A 24,140-nucleotide genomic window follows, 5' to 3' on the forward strand; every position below is an offset into this window, starting at 1 on the left:
TTTCCCTTAACTGACAGATTTTTAAAAATCTAAAAACTGTCTCCCTAAAGCAATTGCAATAAACAATGTTTGGCTCTCAGACTGACCATCAACAAACAAATAAATGAGCAAATGTAATCCTCAAACCAAGCTATTAACATTGTATCCCAGTAGCTCCGGCATTTGGAATTGAATAAAAATTATTCAGTCTATGCAGAGATTTGCATTTCTAAAACCAGAATATTACCTGCTCAGTTCTTCAGCCTCTTGGTGAAGGTTCTGTGCATGGTCAACAGCTTCTTGGACTAAATCATGATTGAGGTTACTTAGGTTGGCTAGCTTTCCCTGTAGTTCACTTCTGGCTCCATCTATTTCTGCGTAAATTCCTGATGCGTTCTTAAGAAAATGTTTTAAAAAATGAATTGAATTTAGAAGAACTTAAAACATTTTCCCCAAAGAATATCAAAAGATAATCTTTATTCTTCCTTATTGTGAAGTTCAGTAAATTTCAAGCCAGGTCTACAAGAGTCTACAATATTATAAGTAGATATTTATCTATTTCTGTTGAATCTTCAACTCCTTCTCTGCTGATTGCTTCCCTAGCATTCAGACATGCTTTGCTGTCTCTGATCTGAAAATGAAACGAAACTAAACAAAACTAAACAAAACTAAACTAAACTAAACTAAACTAAACTAAACTAAACTAAACAATTAAACTAAGCAAAACTAACCTAAGCTAGCCTGTGTGACACTGTTCTCTCCTATTTCACTGGCCAGGATGAAGACTTCAAAAGCTGCTATTCCTTAGGGTTTGACTCAGCCCCTTCCTCCCTGAGTGATCTAACTTCCTCGCCTGCGCCCATTCTTTTAGTCTTCTAATCCATTCTCTGCCATCCAGCAGAGATTGTTATCTTCCTATTAAGTAAATCTGATTGTATTATTTCCCTTCTCAAAACCAGCTATTGCTTTGCAGGAACAAATCCAATTCCTTAGCATGTCTTCATCAACTGACTCCTCCTCTCTCACCAATTTCATCATTTATTACCACTCCTCATCCTACTACCTTCCAGGGTCCAACCTTGACTAACCGATCATTGTTTTAATGCTCCATAATTTTTCTGGCCCCTGTGTCCTTGCACACATTATTTTCCCTGTCTGGGGAATACCTTTCCTTTCTTTTCTGTCTGATCTATCTAGAAAATTTCTACTCATCTTTCCAAATGCAGCTCTAATAGCACTTCCTTTGTGAAGCCCTCCTTAACAACTCCAGGGTGAGTTCAGTATGGATATATATAACACACACACACACACACACACATATATATACATACATATATATATATACACACACACACACACACACACATACATATATATATACATACATATATATGTATATGTAGTGTGTATATATGTGTGTGTGTATGTATATATATATAATTTATCCACATATCTCATTACTATAATCCTTTTACTTGAATATTACACTCACCAGATTACACAATCTTGGGAGACAAAAACTATGTTTATTTTGATATTCCCAGAATGTAGCACAGTCCCTGGCATATAGGGTTTATTTTTACGGAGACAGTATTAAACCTCTAGCCATTTGGTTGGTCATCTGGGAAACAATACTTTGAAAAAAATAGTTTTAATTGTATAAGCAGAAAAAAATACCATGGACTTTCCACTTTTACTTATTAATTCATTCAACAAATATTTATTGTATGACTACTATATACCAGACACTCTTTTAGGATACACAGCTGTGAACACAGTCTCTACTTTCAAAGAATTTACAATCTGGTGGGAAGATACAGATCATCAACAAGTGATCAAATAAGTGAGCAAGCTAATTTCAGGGAGTAAAAAGTATTTCGAATCAAATACAACAGGTAAGATGGTTTGGAGAGTGAATAAAGGTAAGAGGACACTTAGATTGAATGGTCACAAGGCCACTAGCAATTTGAAGATTTTGGGACAGCAAGTGCAAAGATCCTGAGGCAGGAAAAAGTATGGCATGTTGGAAAAATAGAGAGGAGTTGGGATGTAAGAATCTGGAGTGCAGTGAGTGAGGGAGAGAGTAGGGTATGAGGTCAAAGGAGTGGGCCAGAGCCAGGTCACTTAGGGGGTCTCATGGGCCATAGTAAAGTGAGCTTGTTTCTTATAAGTGTTAATAGAGATTTTATGTGGGAGAAATAATGTGATCTGTTTATGTCTTTAAAGGATTATTCTGCTATTGCATAGAAAATGAGTATTGACGGGCAGAAGTAGAAGCAAATGGATCAGTAGGAGGCTCTTATGGCAGCTCACATTGGGGATGAGGTGACTAAGATTAAGTAGTAGCAGCAAAGAAGAAGGTAGTGATAGGAAATCAGAATTCATTCTGGAGATAGGGCCAACAGGTCTCACTGAAAGCGGGGTGAGGAGAAAGGAGAAATCAAGAATGACTGCAGAATTTTGCTTTGAGCTATTGGGTTGTGCCATGTACTGAGGTGGGGGAGACTAGGGAAGGACCAGGTTTCATTCAGAATGTGTTAAATTTAATATGTCTACTACACATCAAAGTGGTAGATGAAACTGAGTTTCCTACAAACCATGCTGAGTTCTTGCTTGAAAACATTGAGTAAGCATTTGGATCTAAGAGTTTGGAACTCGGTGGAGGTATCAGAGTCAGAGGTAAAAATGTGGAATCATGCATATAATTACTCTGTAAAGTCATGAGATTCAATGGGATCAACTAGGGAGAAAGTATAAATAGAAAGAAAGGCCCAGGACTGAACACTGAGCTTTTCATTATCAAGAGCAAGGTTCAACACGGCCCAGTGCCAAGTATGGCCCAAAGCCTGTTTTTATATAGCTCCTGGCTAAGAATATTTTTATATTTTTAAAGAGTTGTAAAAAAACAAATAAACAAACAAAAAAAACCCAACTAACAAACAAAAACCAAAAAGAATAAGAGAGAGCAGTTGTGTGTGGCCTGCAGAGCCTAAAATATTTACCACAGGAATGTGCAGTGGTAAAGCCAGCAAAAGAGGCTGAGAAAAAATGGCCAATGAGGTGGGAGGAGAGCCAAGTGAGTGGGGTGTTGAAGGAGCCAAGACAGGAGCCCCAAGTGTTTAAATAAAGAGAGATGGTTAACAATGCGAGGCTGAGAATGCTGAGGAGAGAGATGCTACATTGAGGTCACTGGTGACTTGGACAAACACAGTTTCAGTGGGACATGGATTTCCGTTTGGAGTAGGTTGAGTACCTTAGACAGCGTGGAGGTAGGGGGTGGAAAAAAGTGACTGTAAATTACTTAGATGTTTTGCCATGAAGCCGAGCAGAGTAATGAGGCAGAAATTAGAGAAGATGTAAGCAAGGGCTTTTTTCTTTTTAATTTTTAAAAGATCAGAGCTATTAGAGCATGTCTGTATGTGAGTAGTAACAATCCAGTAAAGAGTAAGAACTGGGTGAAAGAGAAGACAGAGGGCATGCTTTTGGGAGCCCTACCCTGCTACTGTGTTTTCAAGGTGAGGAAGAATAAGATTCAGAGTATGGGTAGAGGGACTGGACTGTGACAGGAAAAGGGACACTTCATTATTTACTATAGGAAGGAAGGTAGATGCAGGTAAACAGGTAGATTTGGGAACAGAAGATGAGGGGAGTTGTCTTTGTTTCTATTTTTTTCAGTGAAGCATGAAGCATGAAGCAAATATCAGCCATGCTGAGAGAACGGGAAGTAAGTTTCCCATTAGTCATGTTGGCTGCACTGTGGCCCTGATACTTGGGTTCCCTGGGTATATGAAGTTATAATTCTCAAGTGAGTACAGTAGGAGCATAGGTGAATATGGAAATGAGGGATGGTTGCAAAGAATGATTATATTGATTATTTTAGCTGCTTAAGGAGGCAGGAGAGGGTATGAGAGGAATAGGATAAATAAAGTGGAAGAGGTCTCCATGTGGTCTGAGATAAGTAAGTGAGATAAGAGATGCTGTGCAGGGAGAAAGGTGCTTGAAGCTGGGATTTGGGATGAGATACTGTTTTTGATGACAAAACCTAGATATGGCCATCAGAGAGGGATAAAAGAGATGGACTGGAGGAAAAGCTTGTTGGATAGGAGTTCAAAGAGCTGGAGGTCTGAGAGCTGGTGGGCTCAGCCATCTAGATTTTGACGTCACCAAGGATAGTGTTGGGAATAGGGATGGAGAGACAGACGGGAACTTGGTGCTGAAATAGCTAAAGAATGACATGGTGACCAGATGACTTTAAAATGACACCCTTTCAAAGATAATAAAAATGAGCTAAGAGTACTTTGGTGATGGTTGGATCACTGAATTTTATTGGAAAATTTCTACTTTCAAAAGTATAACTTTTATGGATTTTGACTGCCAGTTTTATTAAACATACGACTTATGAGTAAAGAGTGAGTAGGATGAACCTAGAGTTGGACTTTCAAGAGAACTTTCTGTGATGATATCTGTGCTGTCCAATGTAGTAGCCACATGTGGTGATATGGAGCACCTGAACTATGGCTAATGTGATTGAGGAATTAAAAATGTAATTTTATTTCATTTCAAGTCATTTAAATTTAAATTTAACAGCTATACATGGCTAGTGGCCACCGTACAATGAAAAAAACTAAAAAATTCAGTCACCTGGTCTTATTTTTATAATACCAGCTACCTTGATAGAATTGAATTGGATTCAATTATTCTTCTGTGACACTGAGCTGCTGTTCTAATGTGCTATCAATGCAAACCTGAACAAGTCACATGGGTTCTTACCTTTATTATATCATCAAGTTCCAAAAGGGTCAGACGAGGTGTTGTCAAAGAGTCTGAAGACGTCCTCAGGGAGGTGTTCACCTTGTCCATGTGTCCCCTTATTTTGTCGTGTTGTTTCTTCAGGAAGGAACAAAGGAGAGACAAAGAGGTGGCTTTAGAGAAAGCATCAGGGAGAGTGGTCAGTATCAATTCACTGTCTTTGCATCAAGACAGATCTGGGTTTCCAGCCTAGCCCCACCACCTGACTGCTGTACAGCTCTGGGGAATTCTGCCCACCAGATGCTCAGTTTTCTCATTTATAATGTAGAAATGACAAAAGTAAGCAATTTGGGAGCTTCAAAGCTTAGCTATGATTATTTCTTATAATGTCACCATCTCAGAGAGTTAACACTTCGGAGAGGGCCTTTGACTCTTCATGAATGTAAAGTGGGACTATGGATACAGGAATGTTGGTTCTATATTTGCAATAATAAGAAAATGAATTAATTCAAAACAAACTTTTACCATGTACTATCTTGGGATACAAATAGCTCATCTGGACAGAAATAATGCATATATAAAATAATATTAACATCCTTTTCAAAATTTAAAATGGTCCTGTTGTCAAAGTGCAAAATTGTAATCTTGCTTCCTTCCACTCTGAGCTCATTATGTTAGATGCTCAGGAGTTTTGAAGAGGGAAATCGCCCTAGTTGCTAATACATTTTTTGATGAATGCTTTAATTTCTACCTTCAGTTTTGGGTTCTAGAGGCAAGGATGTTATGATTCTGAAGAAATATTATGGAGCTTCGAATGAGTTCAAGAGTTTGAGAGCAGCATAGAATAAAACAGTAAGAGGAAAAAGTAAACGACTCATTTTATCATCTGAGTGAAAAATGAATTGAAATTACTTGAGAAATGGTAATTTAAATTGGAGTTGAAATCTGTAAGTTATGGTATAATCTAGGCTATCATAGAAATAATTATAAGAGCCTAGATATAAAGGGCCATACATTAAGACTTTCTAAGCTCATCTTAATGTCTTTCTTACTTCCTGCAGTCTTTCCTGATTTAGTGGAAAGGAAGATGGAACTCTTCTTCTCTAAATACATTGCTACAGGGAAAGGTAAAGGTCTAGGGACAGAAAAGAATCCTATTTGAATATCCTCTTAATGCAAGAACATTAAAAAACCAATTTCCCCTCAATATCCATCAAGCTTAATACTGTGTGACTACCTGAGATTAATTATTCTTATCTCCACAAGGAAAAGTAGTTATCTAGCTCTGCACCATTTTAAAGTTTATAAGGAAGGGAGGTGAAAAAGTTTGGTTATTATTTAGCTCTCTCAAAGCAATTTTCTTTTTACAGAGTCTGAGACCCCAGACTCTGACCCCATCTGGAAGCCCCTGAATCTGGGTTGCCTTAAGGGAACAGTGGTAACATCTTGAAGTCACAGCCAGACTTCAAAGCTGTGTGCTAACAGCCCTGCATGATAAGTTCATTTGCAGTAGTTGGAAAATAATATGCTTCACGTTAAAGGGTTTCTCCCACTTATCATATATTGCATTAGAAGAATGAATAAAATTAGCTTTGAAATGAATAAAGATATTCCCACAAGAAGATGGTCAACTTGACCAAAAAGTTTTGGAAACTGATAATTATGAAGATGACATAATTAGCACTATTCTGTATGCTTCAGTATCCATTTCACATATGCCAAAAAAAAAAAAAAAAATTTCTGATCCTTAAAAAAAAATGATAGAAACAGTCTTGGGAAGGCGCAGCTTTGGCTTGTGAGAATCTCTACACAGTGCTTTTAAAGAAATGCAAATTAAAGCCACAATGAGATACCACCGTACACCTGTAAGAATGGCTATTATTAACAAGACAAGTATTAACAATGTTGGAGAGGTCATAGATAAAAAGGAATCCTCATATACTGCTGGTGGGAATGTAAATTGGTACAGCCACTATAGAAAACAGTATGGAGGTTCCTCAAAAAATTAAGAATAAAACTACTGTATGATCCAGCAATCCCTCTTCTGGGTATCTACCCGAAAAACTTGAAAACATTTATTCATAAAGATATATGTGCCCCTATGTTCATTGCAGCATTATTTGTGGTGGCCGACACATGGAAGCGGCTTTTGATGAATGACTGAATAAGATGTGGTACATATAAACAATGGAATACGACTCAGTCGTAAGAAAAGATAAAATACTACCATCTGCAACGACATGGATAGATCTTAAGACTATCATGCTAAGTGAAATAAGTCAGACAGAAAAAGTCAAGAACCATATGATTTCACTCATATGTGGGATATAAAATGAAAAGCGACAAGTGAATTATCAAGACAAACAAAAACTCAGTATGGTGGTTACCAGAGGGAAAGCGGGGTGGGAGTGAGGTAGAAAAAGGTAAAAGGGGTCAAATATATGGTTACGGAAGGAAACTTGACTCTGGGTGGTAAACGCACAATATACAAATGATATAAAATTAAACACTCGAAACCAACATAATTTTATTGACCAATGTCACCTCAATAAATTCAATAAAATTTTCAAAAAGTATTTAACCTACTTTTGAAATATAGAATCCTACATTCATCTGATAAAGATTTTTATTATTCTGTTACCCTTTGGGGTTGGGAGCAGAATAGTGAAATAAATATGTACTTATTAGTTGTGTGGCTACTATTGGAACACATCAAAATGATTAAACTATGTGCTTATTTTTGTTTTGTATAAAGATTGGAATTTTAGTGTTCTTTTCTAAGGCATGCTGTAGGTCTAACAGTAAAATGTAAAATTAAAACACTTAAATCGAGTTGTGGACACAGATCCATTAACAGATGGTCACAGACAGAAGGAGATGAGCACAAAGCATACTTTGGGATTGCTGGAGAGGAGAACTTGCTAATCAGGAACGGTGAGGTAGGCCTCCTGGAGGAGGTGATACCTGGGGTTATCCAGGTGAAGGAGAAAAAGAGTCTGCTTTTCAGGCAGATGGGAAGACCGGTAGTGTGATATTGTCTGAACTGAATGTGCAAAGCAGGGAAAAGCAGGGGTGAGGCTGAGGAGGCTGGCAGGGCCCATCAGAGAGGGTCCCACATGCCATGGGAAACAGCATAGATGATCCTATACGACAATGTCTTTCAAATGTTTTTAACCATGACCCACGGTAAAAAAAAACAAAACAAAACACATTTTATGTTGCAATCCAGTACGCATACATAATTAAAGCAAAAATGTGATGAAATCATACCTTCCTATAGGTGATGTACTTTGATATTTTCAATTCTATTTTACTTCTTTTTTACTTTTTCTTTTTTTAAAAATGCTGGTTACAACCCTCACAACTTATTTTATAATTCACTAAATGATTGACAAGCTATAGTGTCAAAGGCTCTACTATAGGTCATAAGGAGAAAATGAAGACTTTAAATATGAGCAAAAGGTAAATGTCAGTTATTTATGTGGGCCACTCTGGCAGGGTGGGGAGGGTGAATTGGAAGGGAGCAAGAACAGAAGAGAGAGAGGAGGAAGCTATTGTGGTTGAAAATGAAGGCCCAAACTAGGAGTTATAGAGAAATAGAAAAGAGGAAAGAGAGCTACAAATATTCCAATAGTAAAATTGGCAGGATCCTGTGGTTGACTAAATGTGGGGGTGGGCAAGAGGAAAAATTCAAGGATAAGGACGAGTCTCAGAAACTCTCTTGAAATCTGCTTGAAGAAATTATTTTATTTTACACTTCTAAATTGTCGTGTAACGTAAGTATGCATTTGTTTAACAAAGAATGCTTTCCTGGTCATTATTCTTCTAAAAAATATTGACTAAGGAATTGATCCTATTAGAAAGTGATAAGTGTAATTCATTTTTATTTAGGACATTTTACAACGACTTACTGAGATGTAGCAATGTAGGGTAGAGAGCCTAGTTTTAGTTGGTTTTGCCAACAATAAAAATAAACATAACTGAATTAATGTATTGGCTCATAGTTATTTCTTATTTTTTCACTCTAATATTTATCAGTATGCCCAAAGATGCACTGCCTTCCTATCACATGACCCCTCTCTATGGTGGTGGTTGTGAGTGCATGCATCGCTCGAAGCAGACATATGAGCACCAGCAGTTCTCAGCCCTCTAGGCGTGGGCATGCACAAATCTTGGCTCCATAGGGATGACTGCCTTTGCAATCTACGGCCACGTCTGGGATTTTCCTCACCTGTTTGTATTTGTATGACCTTGCCCTGAATTAGACTCCCTATCTCTGCAGCTGCTGACCAGCCAGGCTGGTGAGATTTACTCATTATTCCTTTCCAAAAATTACACATTTCCTTTCAGGAACATGGTTTTGGGTTCCTTTGGTGTTCTAGTGCTCTCGGTATAAAAAAAGGCAGGCATAGGAATAGTGTAATGCTTACTCATTTGCAAAAGCAACACATCCACACATGCGGTCACAAGCACTGAGAACAACTGCATTCTTATCAGTGCAAAAGCTAAACAATTCTAATGGTTTCAACTTGATTTTGGGTGCACACATTTACATTAGCAAATTACAGTGGCAAAAAATGTACACATACTTAAAACATATGAATGTTTAAAAATTGTATACCAACTGTCTCTTCTTTGTATAACTTAAATGCCTGAAGCGCATTTTCAGTTAGAGTGTCTACTGTACCTCGTGGTCCCGCTGCCTGGCTGCTGTGGCTCTGTTCATGTCTTCCGCATCCCTGACGTGGTCAAGGGCCTGGTCAAGTGATTCCTGGAGGTCTGACAACTTAGCATTGTAATCGTCCAGCTGCTCCAGGACGACAGGAAACAAAGAGCGAGTATCATTGTATAGTCTCTGCCAGCTCTCAGCCTGGTTCAACACTGGGAAGAAACAGACACAGAAACTCAGTCGGGGCTTCTCCCATCTTTTCCCATTCCATCAGCATTTAGCAGAGATGCAAACGTGTCAGGCTATGCCTTTTTTAGCAATAGAGAGTCAAGTTGTTGTTCACAAACAATAGCCTATGTTTTATATTTGAAGTAAAAAAAAAATACTATTTTGTAGGGCTTCAGAACTCCTGATGGCAGTCAGCCAAAAGAAGGACTTGATTAACTTTCTTATTAAGATTATGTTTTGTGTGGAAACCATATCATTATACTATGTCGATTATTAGCCAGATTATTATACTAATTTTACCATATAAAGAGGATTTAAATATATTATAGTTTTATTATTAAAAATAACCAAAAGGATATTGTCTGTTACTGACAAATAATGTCCACACCATTCATTGTCTGTATTCTCTCCAGGCAACTGTTTTTAGTTAGGTTCTTGTAGGTCAAACCTGAATTATTATTTTGGGTGGAAAGATTTAAATGGCAATAGTACATTTTTAAACTTTGTATATGTCTTAGTTGTCTGATCGAAGTTATATACATTGACTATGTGCCTTAATTCTATATTTCTTCCAGGGAATACCAGTCTGTCTTGTTCAGATTTTGTATTTTCTTACATCACTGAGCAAAAGATACAAGTTAATGGCTGAGTAAAGGAAGTGGTTGAAAATGCATTCACCAGGTGGAAAGTGGCTAGGTAGATGTGGTTGGTCCCACTTCCCCAAGGCAGGGTTGTTAGATTCCAAAATAGTCAAGCAGCATGGAAGCATTTGGCTGTGATATTAAAGCTCCAGATTTCTTGACTGCTGGCCTCATTCTGACTCAGAAATAGGGCCAGAGATTATTCTTTGGTTCTTACTGTTTCTATGACTTTATATGTTTGCTATTATAAATGTCTTTAAGTCAAGAATATTCCTCTTTTTGAATGTTCGCATTAATTCTTAGCAGAAATCGATAGTGACAATTGCAAGAAAATGATCTATGGGAGGTGTTCCTAACCTTTTTTACGTCACGGGCCCTTTTGTAAATCTAGTAAAACCCTCAGACCCTTTTATTATAATGTGTTTAAAACGCATAGAATAATATACATAAAATTAAAAAGGAGACCAATATATTAAAAACAAATTGGTGATATAATAATATATGTTATTTATTAGTGCATTAAACAATAAGACTTAAAGATGAGACTAATTACTATAATTTTGAATTACTGATGAACTTAATGTTTTAAGATAACAGCAACAGCTAAAATATGATATGCAAACCTATGGCTTCTTTTGTTGACTGTGTAGATTAAAATGACCATAACTACTTTGCAGCTCTTCCCATTGACAGTGGAGTCTATTTCCTCGTGCCTTGAATCAGGGCTGGTCTTGACCAAGACAATGGATATGACATTGTTGAGCTCTAAGGCTGGGATGTGAGAAACCTTACACTTTCCATGGCTGTACTCTTGGAAGGCAGCCACCAAGTGAACAAGCCTTGGCTAGTTTCCTTGAGAGTAAGACATGGAGGGAGAGGCCCGACCGTCTCAGCTAAGGCCTCAGACATGTGAGTGAGCTCAACCATGCCACATGGAGCAGAGAGATGAGCTGTCTGGGTTGAGTCCAGTCCAGATTACCAACCCATATTATCAAGAGCAAAAAAAAAAAAAAAAAAGTTTATCGTTTTAACTGAATATGTTTGGGTGGATTGTTAGATAGTAATTGATAGCTGATACAGGGACCAACTCAAGGTTTGCTAAATACTACTGTGATTTGATGTCTACAGGCATCATTAAAGGAAATGCTAAATTTCCATTGAGGTTAAAAATTATCGAAAGTCATTCATAGACCTCAGAACATGAATGTTACTGGGCTTGTAGCTTTACTGGCTTCTCAATATAATTTCCTTTACTGTAATCATGGGACTTCGCTCCCGTGAGCCTTCCACTCCCTGTTTTATACGTTTTCACAAAGCTAAGTCCTTATTTCTTCTGCTCAGAAGTAAAAGTTTTACATATGCCTTGTGGAATCTCAGCTGTTTCAAAAGCTCAAGGTTGGGCCTGGATCTAAAAATCTTGGTCATATAGTCAAGTTATGCTGAATGATTCCCCGAGGCCACATATAAGTTCTACATATCTCTGAATATTGGGAATTGGTTGCTTTGACCAAATGTTGCCCTGTGACTTGGTGTCTGCTTCTGGACCCACAAAGAAAACAGACATGTGCTGGGCTCCATGAGTTGAATACACCTACGTTCATGGGCTTCATCTGCCTCTTCATCCACGAGCTCTCGTTGAATGAGGAATGGTTGACGGCGTCTAATCTCCTCAAGCATCTTCTGGGCCAACTCCAGCTTCTCAGAGATTTCCTCAGAGCTAAGTTCCTGCTCCTTCCCATAATAGAGCATCTTGTCGTTGATCTCTGAAAGGAAGGAAATGATAAGAGAAGATAGCTGAGAGAGGTGACTGGGCATTTTACAGTGATGCCATTGAAAACGTGGGTGAGTGAGGGCAAAGGGCAGTGCTGCTCCTAAAATAGAAAGAAAGACTCCCCGAAAGACAGCATACTGATATTCACACTGCAAATACTGATGCCGGCATCTGAGTTTATCATCTATTCCAGGGAGAAGTAAAACCTGACGAAATTACTCTTCTTTGCTTTCCTTTTGGTGCCTTCAGAATGGGAATGGGATTGATACAAAGCCTGCCCTGATTTTAACTGTGCTTGGTTTGTACAGTGATTCAAAAACATTAATTTTTAAGGCACACAAATCTGGGGCCTTTGATCAAACTTTTACATAAAATTCAAAACTTAGAGAAAATGTTCTGAAGTATCTCCTGTCATATGCAGGATGCACTGGAGATAATAATTGTATTTTAGCCAAGGATTTACTGAAGCTCTAAGCCAAAATGAGAGTGTATCTATAATTGTTCAAGTGAGACTTTCAAATTATTCTACATACTAGATATAAACATTTTTAAGTTTTTTTTCTCATTAATATATACATTTTTTGCAATTGCTACTTGCCTTCTATAGTATAACTGCTTGTGAAGATTGTGCCACTTTGACTCTAGGTCATTTTCATCTTATGTCCATAAGTGGAATGGAGAATTTTAGAGCTGGAGAGACTGCTGAGGCTCAGGGGGATTCAACGAGTTGTCTAAATACTAGCAGAGCTGAGTAGTTCTCTGATTTTCTCTGCCTACTACATATAATCAGATAAAAGTTATGTAATTGTCACTGCGGCCTATGGCAGCTCTGGGAGGAAGAATTTTATCTTGTTGGTGTAAATGAAATTGTGTGTCTGTGGTTTACTATGATCTATGCGGTTGGCCAGACAAGATGGGTAAACAAACACTGGTGTCACATAAATCATACCAAATAAGGGTTTGTATTTTATATAGCTAATAGCTTGAAGGTCACCAGCAGTTATTTTAGAAATGGTTGGGAATAAGGAATGACAAACTATTGGTGTTGTTCCCGAATTGTGAAAGAAAGGAGATAAATGAGGGGAGAGGTTTTTAATGCTATAAATAAGTTACAGGGACACTCAGACTGGCTAAAAAATCCTACAAACTTATGAAGAAATTAAACATTCACTTTTCAAGTAAAGTCTAAAATGCTAACTTTTGAAGTAACCTAAACATAGATTTTTATTTCCCTTAGAACTAGCACTTGCAAGGCTAAATTCTTTGGCATTTAGATGCAAATATTATATCTAAAGTTTTGGCCTGTTTTATTTTATCCATGTCTGGTATAGATTAGAAAAAGTAAATGTAGACAATGACATTTTTGCCTTTGGTCTTCAGAGACTGTTTATACATTATTACAAAAAGGTAAAAACTAATGGAAATTATTGTTTTCCATACATGGTTTTTGCATCCCCCCCCCAAACTTTTCCTATACTTAAAATGTCAAATAAGAAGGTTTAGATTCTTTTCTAATGAAACACTTTAGAATCAAAATTTGAGTAACAACAGAAAAACGAATTATTTTCTCTGAATGGTTTACTAGGATTCTGGCTTTATTTGCTGCGTAGAGGGATATTTATTTCTTAATTAAATGAGGTCAGCTAATCTAGGTTCGATCTTACTTTTTAAACAAATCAATAGTAACTCTAAATGTTATAGGAAAAGAATATTTTATTGGAGATGCAAAAGTGTACAATGATGAGGCTGGGAGAAAGAAATGTTTCGAATGTATGCCATTTGTTTTTATTGTGCATTATAGGCACCAAAGGAAATATAGCAAATGATTAATCTTGGTTTGGTATATCTCTTTTCTTGGAATATGCTCCCTATACCTCAGTATAATGATACGAAGCTCCCACTGTGGGTCCTTATACTGGCATTGTGCCCTGAGATGTACTTGGTGCTGTCATCCAGCTCTTAATATATAGAATAATAAAAACTATGGAAAGACATACATACTGTATCTTAGCAGATTGTAACCTAAGGAATTTATCTTTGAACAAACAAAATGACCTGTTTTTTGCTGGTAAATGAAGGTTGGTTTTCAACATGCTATTAAGATAGATTTTAGAATGCAGCCTACACTTACCAGAGGTTAGAGCACAAATAAGTAAACCTTCAAGGGGGAAGGTCAAATCAGTCACAATGCTTTAGGGCAAAGAAATCTCACACACCCCCTCCCTGCTTTTCTTTTCTTCTGGATTGGGGACCAGAGCAAGTTGCCCGTCTGTGTCCTGGGAAAGAGCATCATAGAGGAACTCAGGATGATTTGGATTAGCAGACAATTCACTGCCACTCTAAACTAAACACAGTGTTTTCATTGTAAATAATTGAGAAAAACATGATTTCTATTTACCTCTTGAATTTTAGAGACACCATAGCATGCAATTTTCTCTGTTGGAAAGGTATTTTGGCATTCCACTTCTGTGAAAGGCCTGGAAAGGGAGTGTTTCTGTACATTTATTCTTGAAAGTCAACAGATCATAAGTAGAGATGAGTGCTCAGAAATCCCAGATAAACAAACTTGAAATGTCAACCTTATATAAGTTCAAACCTATAACACTCTCAGGACAGTTCCTGGCACATCGTAAGCACTAACAGCAGCTATTAGTTTTTACTGTTGTTAATAACAGGAATGCTCCCTTGACAGTAAGCTGAACCAGAAGAGAATATATTTACCTTGGATTTTATCCCTCATGTCGTGGGCTTGCTCTACAAGCTGAGTTGCGTGGTTAATAGTGTCCATGCTTTCCTTCTGAACCAGCTGGCTCTTTCTTGAGGCTTGACTTTCCTATAAATAATCCACATAAACACCAGATTAAATTTATGAGAAGGGAATATTGTGTATATGTGTATGCGGGTATAATGTAGTCCATAAACATAAATTTCCCTGGTATGTGAAAGTTCTATAACATATAAAATATCCCAGAAACCATGAATGAAGGCTGATGTGATGACCAGCTTTAGGATTACAGAAAGCTATAAAATCAGATGCCATTCCTATGCCATCAGTCACAGTTCAATCCAACAAACTGCCTTGCACAGGTAATTTACAGTTTGAATTTTTACTGTACCTCAAGATGCCAGACTAGGAAATTATCCATGTCTGCTGATCAGTTTGACATTGTGCTGACTAATGAGCTTAAAGCTTTAAAGAGAAAATTGTTGAGAAAGTAGGCAGATCTTGAAATGCCGCATGTGTCGGGTAGCTCCTGGGTGGTCCAACCACTGCTGTAACTGAATTACCACAGGGATTGAAAAGATTATACTCACTGGGCTAAATGCTGTTTCCAGTGTTGCACTCCAGATTTCCATCAACATCGATGTCACTTATGTACAAATAACCACTGAAGCAGATTTGGCTCAGAGTGAATAGAACTCTTTTCTGAGAAGCCGACTCCATCCTCTCAACTTGGGAGCTTCTGTTTTAGCGCACCCGCATAGTGTATGTCAACTTGAAGTCCCAACTCAATATGTCAACATGAAGTCCCAACTCAAATGTGGCTTCTGAAGAAAGGATGTGTGTGGGCGCATGTGTATATGTGTATTTCTGTGTGTGTGTAAGGACAGAAGCAGAGCTAAGAAATGTTTCAGGGCCAGGACACTGGCCTATATACACAGCATGGGGGATGTACTTCCTTTTGGCATTAGAAAGACTGACTCCTGGGTTATATTTAAGAGGAGGAGAATTTCTTCAGTCTGGCATTTGGTAGATGCCTACTTGCCTCATCTGGTGCTTTTTTTGGTTCAGCTCTGTCACAAAGTGCTGCAGTACTCAAGTGGACTGCAAGGCAATTTGCCCCACAGAGTACTAGTACCACTGCACAGTTTCCCTAGGACAGGGGAGTAGCCATTTCAAACTTTTCTTTTTTCATCCAATTTTCTAACTGAGAGATTTTACCTGGAATGTTTTAATACTTCCCAGGCAATACTTCCCTAAGCAAGTGGCCCTTAGTCAAGGAAGAGAATGCAGAAATGGTATCATAGCAAACACAAGCCCCAGAGGCTTTCTATCAGGCAAGTCTGAAATCCCCTCCATATAAAGGTCCCTGTGCAGGAGTAATGCAGCCATCAGTCCTCTTCCCTAAACAGTGGGTTCTCTGAATGGACATTGCATTTTGAATCATTGTACTCCTTTGTCCAATTCCTGTCTTCCTCTTGGCTTGTTCTAATGCTTTCCAGAAACACAAAATTTGCGATTATTTTAAAATAAGATGACGCAGAAAATAAGATGAATCTTATTACTAATGTCAACCCTTTCTGCTTTAAAAAAAATATGGACACCATTTAAAACACTCAAAAAATTTAACAAGTTGATGTTTGAACTAGTGTAAATTGTTATATTTGCAAAGCACAACATATGTTTTTGACTTTGCTTTCACTGTTCAAGGGAAAGGTTATTGTTATTATTGTGTTCATTTAACTTATTTCTCGATATGGAAACTGAATTGAAGCAATGAAAGACAGCTGGAGGATATCATATCTCTAATAAAACCTCTTCTTTTTGACAAACACTAGAGGGCACTTATTTATATTTAACAAAGAGTGGCAAAGAGGAACATTCATTCCATTAAATAGCAAAATTACTGGCTAAAATATGTAGTAATACCTTATGTGACTGCTTTATTTTTTCTGTAACTTTGCTTATAGAAGGAAACTAATGATATGGGCACAGAGTGAAACAGGTGCACCTTGCTTTATAAAAAGTTGAAATAAAAAAATTATTTCACAACTATAAACCAGTTGATGGTTTATATTACAAATGAAATAATCATTTACTCATCTAAACAGTGAATTCTCTTCAAACACATTCGATATAAAAAGTAGCAAGATTTTTTTTTGTAGTGCAGTGCATAAAGAATAACGCACCTAGAATACTAATTTTTAAAAAATCAACCAGATTAAGTAAGGATGATAATCAATATCTAGGGCAATCGTATATTTTATTGTTTAAACTAGGAGACTTTTGAGAGTGAAAGAAGGAATTTTTAAAAATAACTCTGGGAGACAAGCACAAATAGGGATAGTCTTAGACAAAATAATAGTAGGAATATTAGTGTCTCATTTCAGAATCTGAACAGTGATGTGGATTTACCTACTTCCTAAATATTAACGACTTCGAAATAACTTTCCAGCCTTGATCTCTTCTCTGAGCTACAGACTCAAATCTCTAACTGCCCGCTGGGCATCCAGATACCTCATCCTTAAGATGTCCAGAGTAATCAATTCTATGTTTTCAGTCTTAGTCATCTATTTCTCCAAGTCAGAGTTTTCCTCCTTGTTATTCCTCGTATACAATTGATCCTCAAATTGTTTTTATTCCACTCGCCATCTGTCTTTCTTCCTATTCTCCAGTACCACAGTCTCAGTTGACTCCTGTTTGTACAGAGTCTTTTCAAATGAAGACAAGGTAGCGATGATTACTGTGTCAGTCTCCTAACTGGCATCCCTATCTTCAGAGTCTTTACCCACCAATCAATCATCCCTACTGAGGAATGTTGCTGAAATTTAAATCCGATCAATTCATTGTTCTAGGTAAATGCTTCAATGTCTTCCAAAGTCCACGGGGTGAAATTCACATATTCCTGGCATAGCAGTCAAGGTTCTTCATGATCTGACCTCTAAGAACTTCTTCAGCATTATCTCCCACTCCTTGCCTTACAATTAATCTTCTGTAAGGCCAAGGCCAAAATTCTTCTAGTCACAAGAACATACCATGTTGCTTCACATCTTTCTGCTCTGTGGTAGAAAGTAGCTTGAAAGTACATGATAAACTCTTAGTCATTCTTCAGTGCAAAGGTCAATGCTCATCTTCTCTGAAAAGCCTTCCCTGCTGAAAGAGTTAATTATTTCTTCCTTAGAATTATCTTCCTCTAACCTGTACCATGCTCTGTTTGAATGCTGTGTTATAATTTTTTTATATGTATGTTTCCCTTACTAGACTGTGAATTCCTTGAGAGCAGAGGTCTTATTATATTCATTTCAGTATCCCCTAGCATCCAGCGCAATAACTGTAATATATCAGGTCTTAAGCAATTTTTATTTTTGGTCCTGCTTCTTTGTCAGGATGAGAAATGAGGTCCAGGTGCTTCTGATGTGTGGAGGCAAACTATTTTCCTTCCAGTCTTAAAGATCTCTTTGCATGCGTTTATATGTAGGAGGCTTTTGCTGTGGCTGAAAGAGTAGCGGGGAGATGGAAGAGATGTAGATGTAGAGGGGATAGTGTAGTACCTTCTTGAGCCAGCCTTTGGAGACTGGGCTCTGTGACTTGATGCTCTGCAATGTATCTTCAAGCACCAGATGGCAAGGAGCAGCACTGAGACTGGGTGAGAGCCCCCATTTTCACTTTTGCTTATAGCCTAACACCACTCTGACTTTATTTTTTTTATTATTTCATTATTATTATTTATGCCTACAGCACCTGGTCTTCCTAGGTGGTCTCCCATCCAAGTACTAACCAGGCCCGACCCTGCTTAGCTTCTGAGATCAGACATTGGGCTTGTTCAGGGTGGCATGGTTGTAGACCATGGACCGTGGCTCCACTGGGGCGCGAACCCAGGACCTTCTGCGTGTAAAACAGACGTGTTAACCGCTATACTATGGAACCACGTCACACTCTTGACTTTAGCATGGTGACTTTGGGAACATGGGAAAGAGGGGTCTTGCCATAGTCCTTGGCATTTTTATTACAGATATGATCAGCAGTCATAAAAGAGAGGCCCCTTTGAGCAGTGACTGTGAACACAAATGCATAAGTATCCTATAGGGGTTCCCAGAAATAGGAGGTGGGAAAGGGCTATAAAATTTCCTGAAAGAAAATGGAGGACTTAGATATGGAGGTTGGGACAAAATCAATAACTTCAGATTAATGTAAATTGTGAGATTTGGGTCACTTGAGATTCATGTGACAGATATTTTGCATACAAAGGTATATTCAAGTTCAAGAGGCAACATTACTGTAATTTTTATCCCTGTGGGAAACTACAATAAAACCCTTCACTCTATTTAAGGCCAAACATTAGTTACTTTTTGATAGAAGGCTTTCTAAGACAAAGATTTTCTTAAATCCTTCTAAGAATCAATCATGGACTTTTCTAGACCAAAGGCTAGAAGGATGTTTGAGAAGTCCTCAAGGTCAGCTCTGAACATTTATTTTGAAAAGTTTCAACAGGTTCTTGCAACATCACAACTGTTGTCATACTCAGAAGAGTGTTATTTTCAGTAAGAATCAATGGAAACACCTGGGTGAATGTTCCGATAGCTTTATCATCATCCTCCTGCTTTTGGTGTGTTCTTGTTGCCCAGGAGTCTCTTCTACTGGGATGTTACTTTCCAGCTTGCATTATTTCCTCCCTATGAAAGCCTGCATTTAATTTATATCAAAAAAGGGAAAACTGTACAACAAAATGATCAGTAACTCTGTGTCTGAGCTGTGGGAGAAACTAATCTTAGTGAAAACATTTCTTCAAGAATTGAGACACTTTTGGTAAGTTCCATGACACTGAAATGAAACAACAATGAGGTTTTTTTTTACAAAGATTTCTTTCTTGGTATCTCCTTTGAAACAAGAAATCTCACTGCTCGTCAAATGCTTGTGGTTGGATTACTATGTGCCATTGCGCAGTACGAAGGACACAATTTTCATATACATTTCAAAGTAGCTGAATCTTTCAAGGGTTCAATTAGAGTAATTTATAGTTTTAGAAGCTTAATCTCTTAAAAGTTTAAGGGCTCCAAGGTCAAAAGAGATTATCAGGGTTATTTTAACCTTTATTTATGTAAAAAATGAGAATTGTTTTTGAAAAGAACTTTAGTTTATAATGTCAAACACCAGTATTGGAAAGCAGAAATTCCAGATTACTCTGGGAAGCACTGGTGGAGCACAACCAGGAAAAAAACATGTGTTAAACATCTTGATATGTTAAATATGGTGCCTTGTGGTTTAGTTATATATATTTTTATTAGTACAGAATTAGTACAGTCTCTCATATTGACTCTTGCTTGAGTTTTAATATTTTTCTAGTTAATTTGTGAGCGTTTTTACAAGTTGTTTTTCTCTCCATAATTTTCTTAGTCTAGTTGACTTTTTAATTTTAGTTGTTTTCCAGGGTATTTGAAATTTTATCTTGTCAAATCTATTATTTCTTTTTATTGTAATTCCTCACGTTGTATTTAAGCGTATTGTTATTTCCTTTCATGGTTTAATAATCACTAAGTTCTGTTTTCTTGTGAATTTGAAATTCAAACTCAAAGTCTTTAATCTGTCTGGAATTTTATTTTAGTATATGGTATAAGGTGAGGGTCAAAAGTAATTTTTTTTTTCCTGCCAAATCGCAAAATTGCTTTCTCAGCACAATTCTTATTCTTTCCTTTCATTATTTAATGCATCCTTAGTAAACATAAGTTTTATATTCTACATAATAAAGCTTATTTCTGGATATTCTATAGCTCTTAGCCATAAAATGCCGAGGCAAACAGCTGGATGACTATCCTAATTGGAACATATATCGGCCATATTAAACAGCAGCAAACACATCGAAAATTACCCATAAATACAGTTTTTCAAGGAAACCAATCAAATGAGAAGAAACAGTAGAGACTGAGTATATATATATTTTTTCTACAGGTCTTCCCTTGATTTATTTTAAGGTACTTGGGTCACTGTATTTTTTCTGTGCTATGTTAAGCCTCAGTTGTTTGTGATTAGGTCGGTTCATACCAGCTAAGTCCTTTCTCTGAAGGCAGTTCCAGAAACTGAATACATACCCTTTCAGCTAATTCGTCCACATCAGAAAGAAGGCTTTTCATTGTATTCTCAGCATTGTTGATTTGTATCTTTCTCAGGACATACTGGTTTTCTCTTTCTGATAATTTTGTCTGTGAAAAAAAAAAATTTTTGAAAACAATCAGTAGATGTGCACACTAGGTTTGTAAAAATATACAAAAAACTCTTCCGTGTAAGAGGACTCAGAGTTGAATGTTAGTCTCTGTTCCCAAACTACTGGGGTCCTTAGGCTGCTGTAGGCTACTGTGAAAATTGGGGTCTGTATGAGGTTTCCAAAGGCCCTGGAGGCTAAAATTGTGAGCTCTGCCCATCAGGCAGAGACCCTGGCCTGGGGTGTACTGGCCATGGGGAACTGGCACCTTTTTCTAATTTGCACAAAGGCACAACATAGACTGGTGGTAGCCTTGAGTGTCTGAGTTTTAAAATGTCAATTTTGGAAAGTCTTCGAGGAAATGATCAACCCACCCAGATCAACCTAAATGGAGTTTAGAAATTTATTTGTTTGTTTGTTTGTTTGTTTAGGTATAAGGAGAGCAATTCTCTTGATTTCAGACCATTTGTCTCTTTTTCATTTTTGAGGAGTTTGGTCCAAATGTGACTTTACTTGGATTACTCTGGAGTAAACCCTCCAATCTTGGCTCTGACTTTCTGTCAGCTATAATCGTACCTATCTTGAGATTGTGATATTGGAGAAAGAGGATTTGAGTGGTATCAAGAGGTCTGACTCTGGGTGACTCCTCTGAGAATTAGTGCCTTAATGTGTTCGAACAGGTGAGTTTGGATAAGAATGATTTCTAAGTTTGAAATAGAATGTTCACAAATTCCTTCTAGTTCTACGATTTTATAATTTGTGTTAGATTTTTCACTTTGGATATTTGGCCAATTGCTGTTGATATCATTTGCACCTCCAAAAAGTAGAGTAATGAGCACTTGCTGTGCTAGGTACTGTTCTAACTGCTCTACATATATCACTGAATTCTTTTAACAACCGATGAGATGGTGCAATAATTATCCTCAATTCCAGATGAGGAAACTGAACAATAAAGAGGTTAAATAGCTTACTGAAGAAATCTGAATTCAACGTTTGTCCTCTTAACTATTATGTTAAATTAATTAAGTAAAAAAAGTGTGCTGGTATTAATTCCATTGTCTTTTCAGGTAATTATTATTGTTTTAAAAAATATCTGTTGGTTGTGATAGAAGCCCATGATTTAGAGGGGAGAAAAAAAACACCTCTTAAAAGTTTGGATGTACAAGCACTAGTATAGTGTACTGTTTTTGACTATTGCCGCCTTAAATTTGTTTATTAGAAATTAATCACTAGACCTTTGAGGAAAAACAGAGCATGTGGGTATGTTGTGTGCTTAAGTGTGTGTATGAGCATGGAAAAATGAAAAAAAAAAAAAATGACCATGAGAAGGAAAGGTAAAGGCAGGAGAGAGAGAGAGGGAGAGAGAGAGAGAGAGAAAGCAGAGACAATGAGACAGAGATAGTAAGACAGAGAGACAGAGACATAGTTTGTAGAGAAACTACTCAAAACATTGCAAATTGAGGCTAGTAAGTTTGTGATAATTACTTGAATAACTAATGTACACCTTCGCCAAAGAACTAAGGGTTTCACTTCCTTCAATAGTTTTGTACATAGATACTAGTTTTTTAGTCATTTTATTTTCCATATTGCATTCTTCTATAGATGGCAGCTCTGGGTTTGGGCTGAAGCTCATGGTTACAATTAACCTTTCATAATTTCCTCAGTCTAACAATTTAAGGACTGACATACCCAAAGGGATAGAAGTTATTAGGAGCGACCTGTGAAACCAGAATGAAAGCATGTAGAAGGTATGACATTTCCGCATACTTTGAGGAGGTAGATGGTGGAGTTGAGTTCATTCACGTGCCGATGAGCAGCAGCACCAGATGACACACTCAGCAGACCAGACTTGCTTTCTTCAATGGAGAGGGCCGCTAACCGCAGGTCATCAGTTAGATCCCAGATGCACTTATCACAGCCTGGAGGTAAAATGAGCACATTGTTTCTTCAAACTCAAGTTGGCTGGGAATCATGCTGCTTAAAGTAGATCGTTATGTGTACTCCCTTAGGTAATACTATTTTTATTTTTGTTCCTTGAGGACTTGTTTCGGGTCATAGAACTAGTTCTTACTCTCAAAGTGGAAGACTGCCTAAGATGAGCCAAACTATACAGAAGGCACCAACCCCACTTAAAACATAACAAGAACAAACAGCACACGCAACAGAGAAAGTAGGTTAAGGTGAACAGTAGGCACTGAATTGAGAAAGAAAGGAAGCGCAAAGAGCAAACCATCTGAAATGGGTGGGTAAGGAGCAGCCTTGTCCACTTTTCTTTAGTGGTGGACGGCCCTCTGGGATGAGTCTCTTCATGCTAGGTTTTGGGCTTTTACTTGGTGCCCACTGGTGAAGACGGCTATTTGCTGTCACTCCTTTCTTCCTGTTAGCTTTTCTCATCTCAAGTCAAGCTGTAGCACCTCACCTTCACCTCACCCTAGGGGGGGTCTCAGCGCCTTCCTATGGCCTGATCTCCTGTCTAAATGAACACGTCAGCAGGAGGAGGTCTGTAAGACATCATTGTGAATATTGCTCCCTGATATCTGATGAACCTGGACGTGTGGAAAGGTAGCTCACAGTTTCTCACTGCTCCCTGAATTTCACATTTGAGTTCCATTGACCATTGTCATCACCCCTCAAGGACCCAGTGCCCTCCTGGGGCACACATACAAAGAAACACTTTGAAACTTTCCTTTTCTCAGTCTCTTTCCTTCAGACTGTGCTCTCTTCTAGAGAACTGACAAATGGAGACAAAGTGTTAATGGTTGTTAATATGTTAATTAGTTAAGTTTAACATGATTTTACTCATATACCCTCTCAAAAGAATGACTTCCCAGCCTACACATCAGGCTAATGGGGAAGATGCCTGAGGTCAGAAAGGCATCTCGATGTCCTTAAAGTGACCTTACTTAGGGGACCAACTACACTATCACTGTGTAAACTTTGCCCTGCTCATGCCTCACATTCTGTGCCACCTTATAAGATGTGATTCGTTGGTAATATTAATATCTGATGCTCAGAGAGACTGAGAGGTAAGATATTTTTTTTGGGGGGGGGAGGGGATACCTAAAGTTAAAATAGTCTTTAAACCACTCTACTTAAAAGTAAATATTAGTTACTTTCTTGATAAAAGCTTTTCTAAGGCAAAGCTTTCTTTAACCTATTTCCTGTTTAGAAAAAAAAAAAGGTGT

At 37.6% G+C, this 24,140-nt stretch overlaps 1 protein-coding gene and 1 pseudogene across 1 annotated transcript in view; both read right to left on the minus strand.

Moving 5' to 3' along the window:
- The window catches only part of LAMA4 (laminin subunit alpha 4), a 129,655-nt gene that overhangs the window by 48,243 nt on the left and 57,272 nt on the right, over nt 1-24,140 (minus strand). The window contains exons 7-13 of the mRNA XM_025042460.1: nt 22,723-22,874; nt 20,846-20,956; nt 14,759-14,870; nt 11,862-12,029; nt 9,416-9,609; nt 4,750-4,866; nt 227-375 (exon numbers count right to left, since the gene is read on the minus strand). Coding sequence (XP_024898228.1) covers nt 227-375; nt 4,750-4,866; nt 9,416-9,609; nt 11,862-12,029; nt 14,759-14,870; nt 20,846-20,956; nt 22,723-22,874 — 1,003 coding nt within the window. The remainder of the gene's footprint in view (nt 1-226; nt 376-4,749; nt 4,867-9,415; nt 9,610-11,861; nt 12,030-14,758; nt 14,871-20,845; nt 20,957-22,722; nt 22,875-24,140) is intronic.
- On the minus strand, nt 18,489-18,604 carry LOC112474369 (annotated as a pseudogene).

Source organism: Pteropus alecto, unplaced genomic scaffold (assembly GCF_000325575.1).
Source record: "Pteropus alecto unplaced genomic scaffold, ASM32557v1 scaffold79, whole genome shotgun sequence".
Taxonomy (NCBI): domain Eukaryota; kingdom Metazoa; phylum Chordata; class Mammalia; order Chiroptera; family Pteropodidae; genus Pteropus; species Pteropus alecto.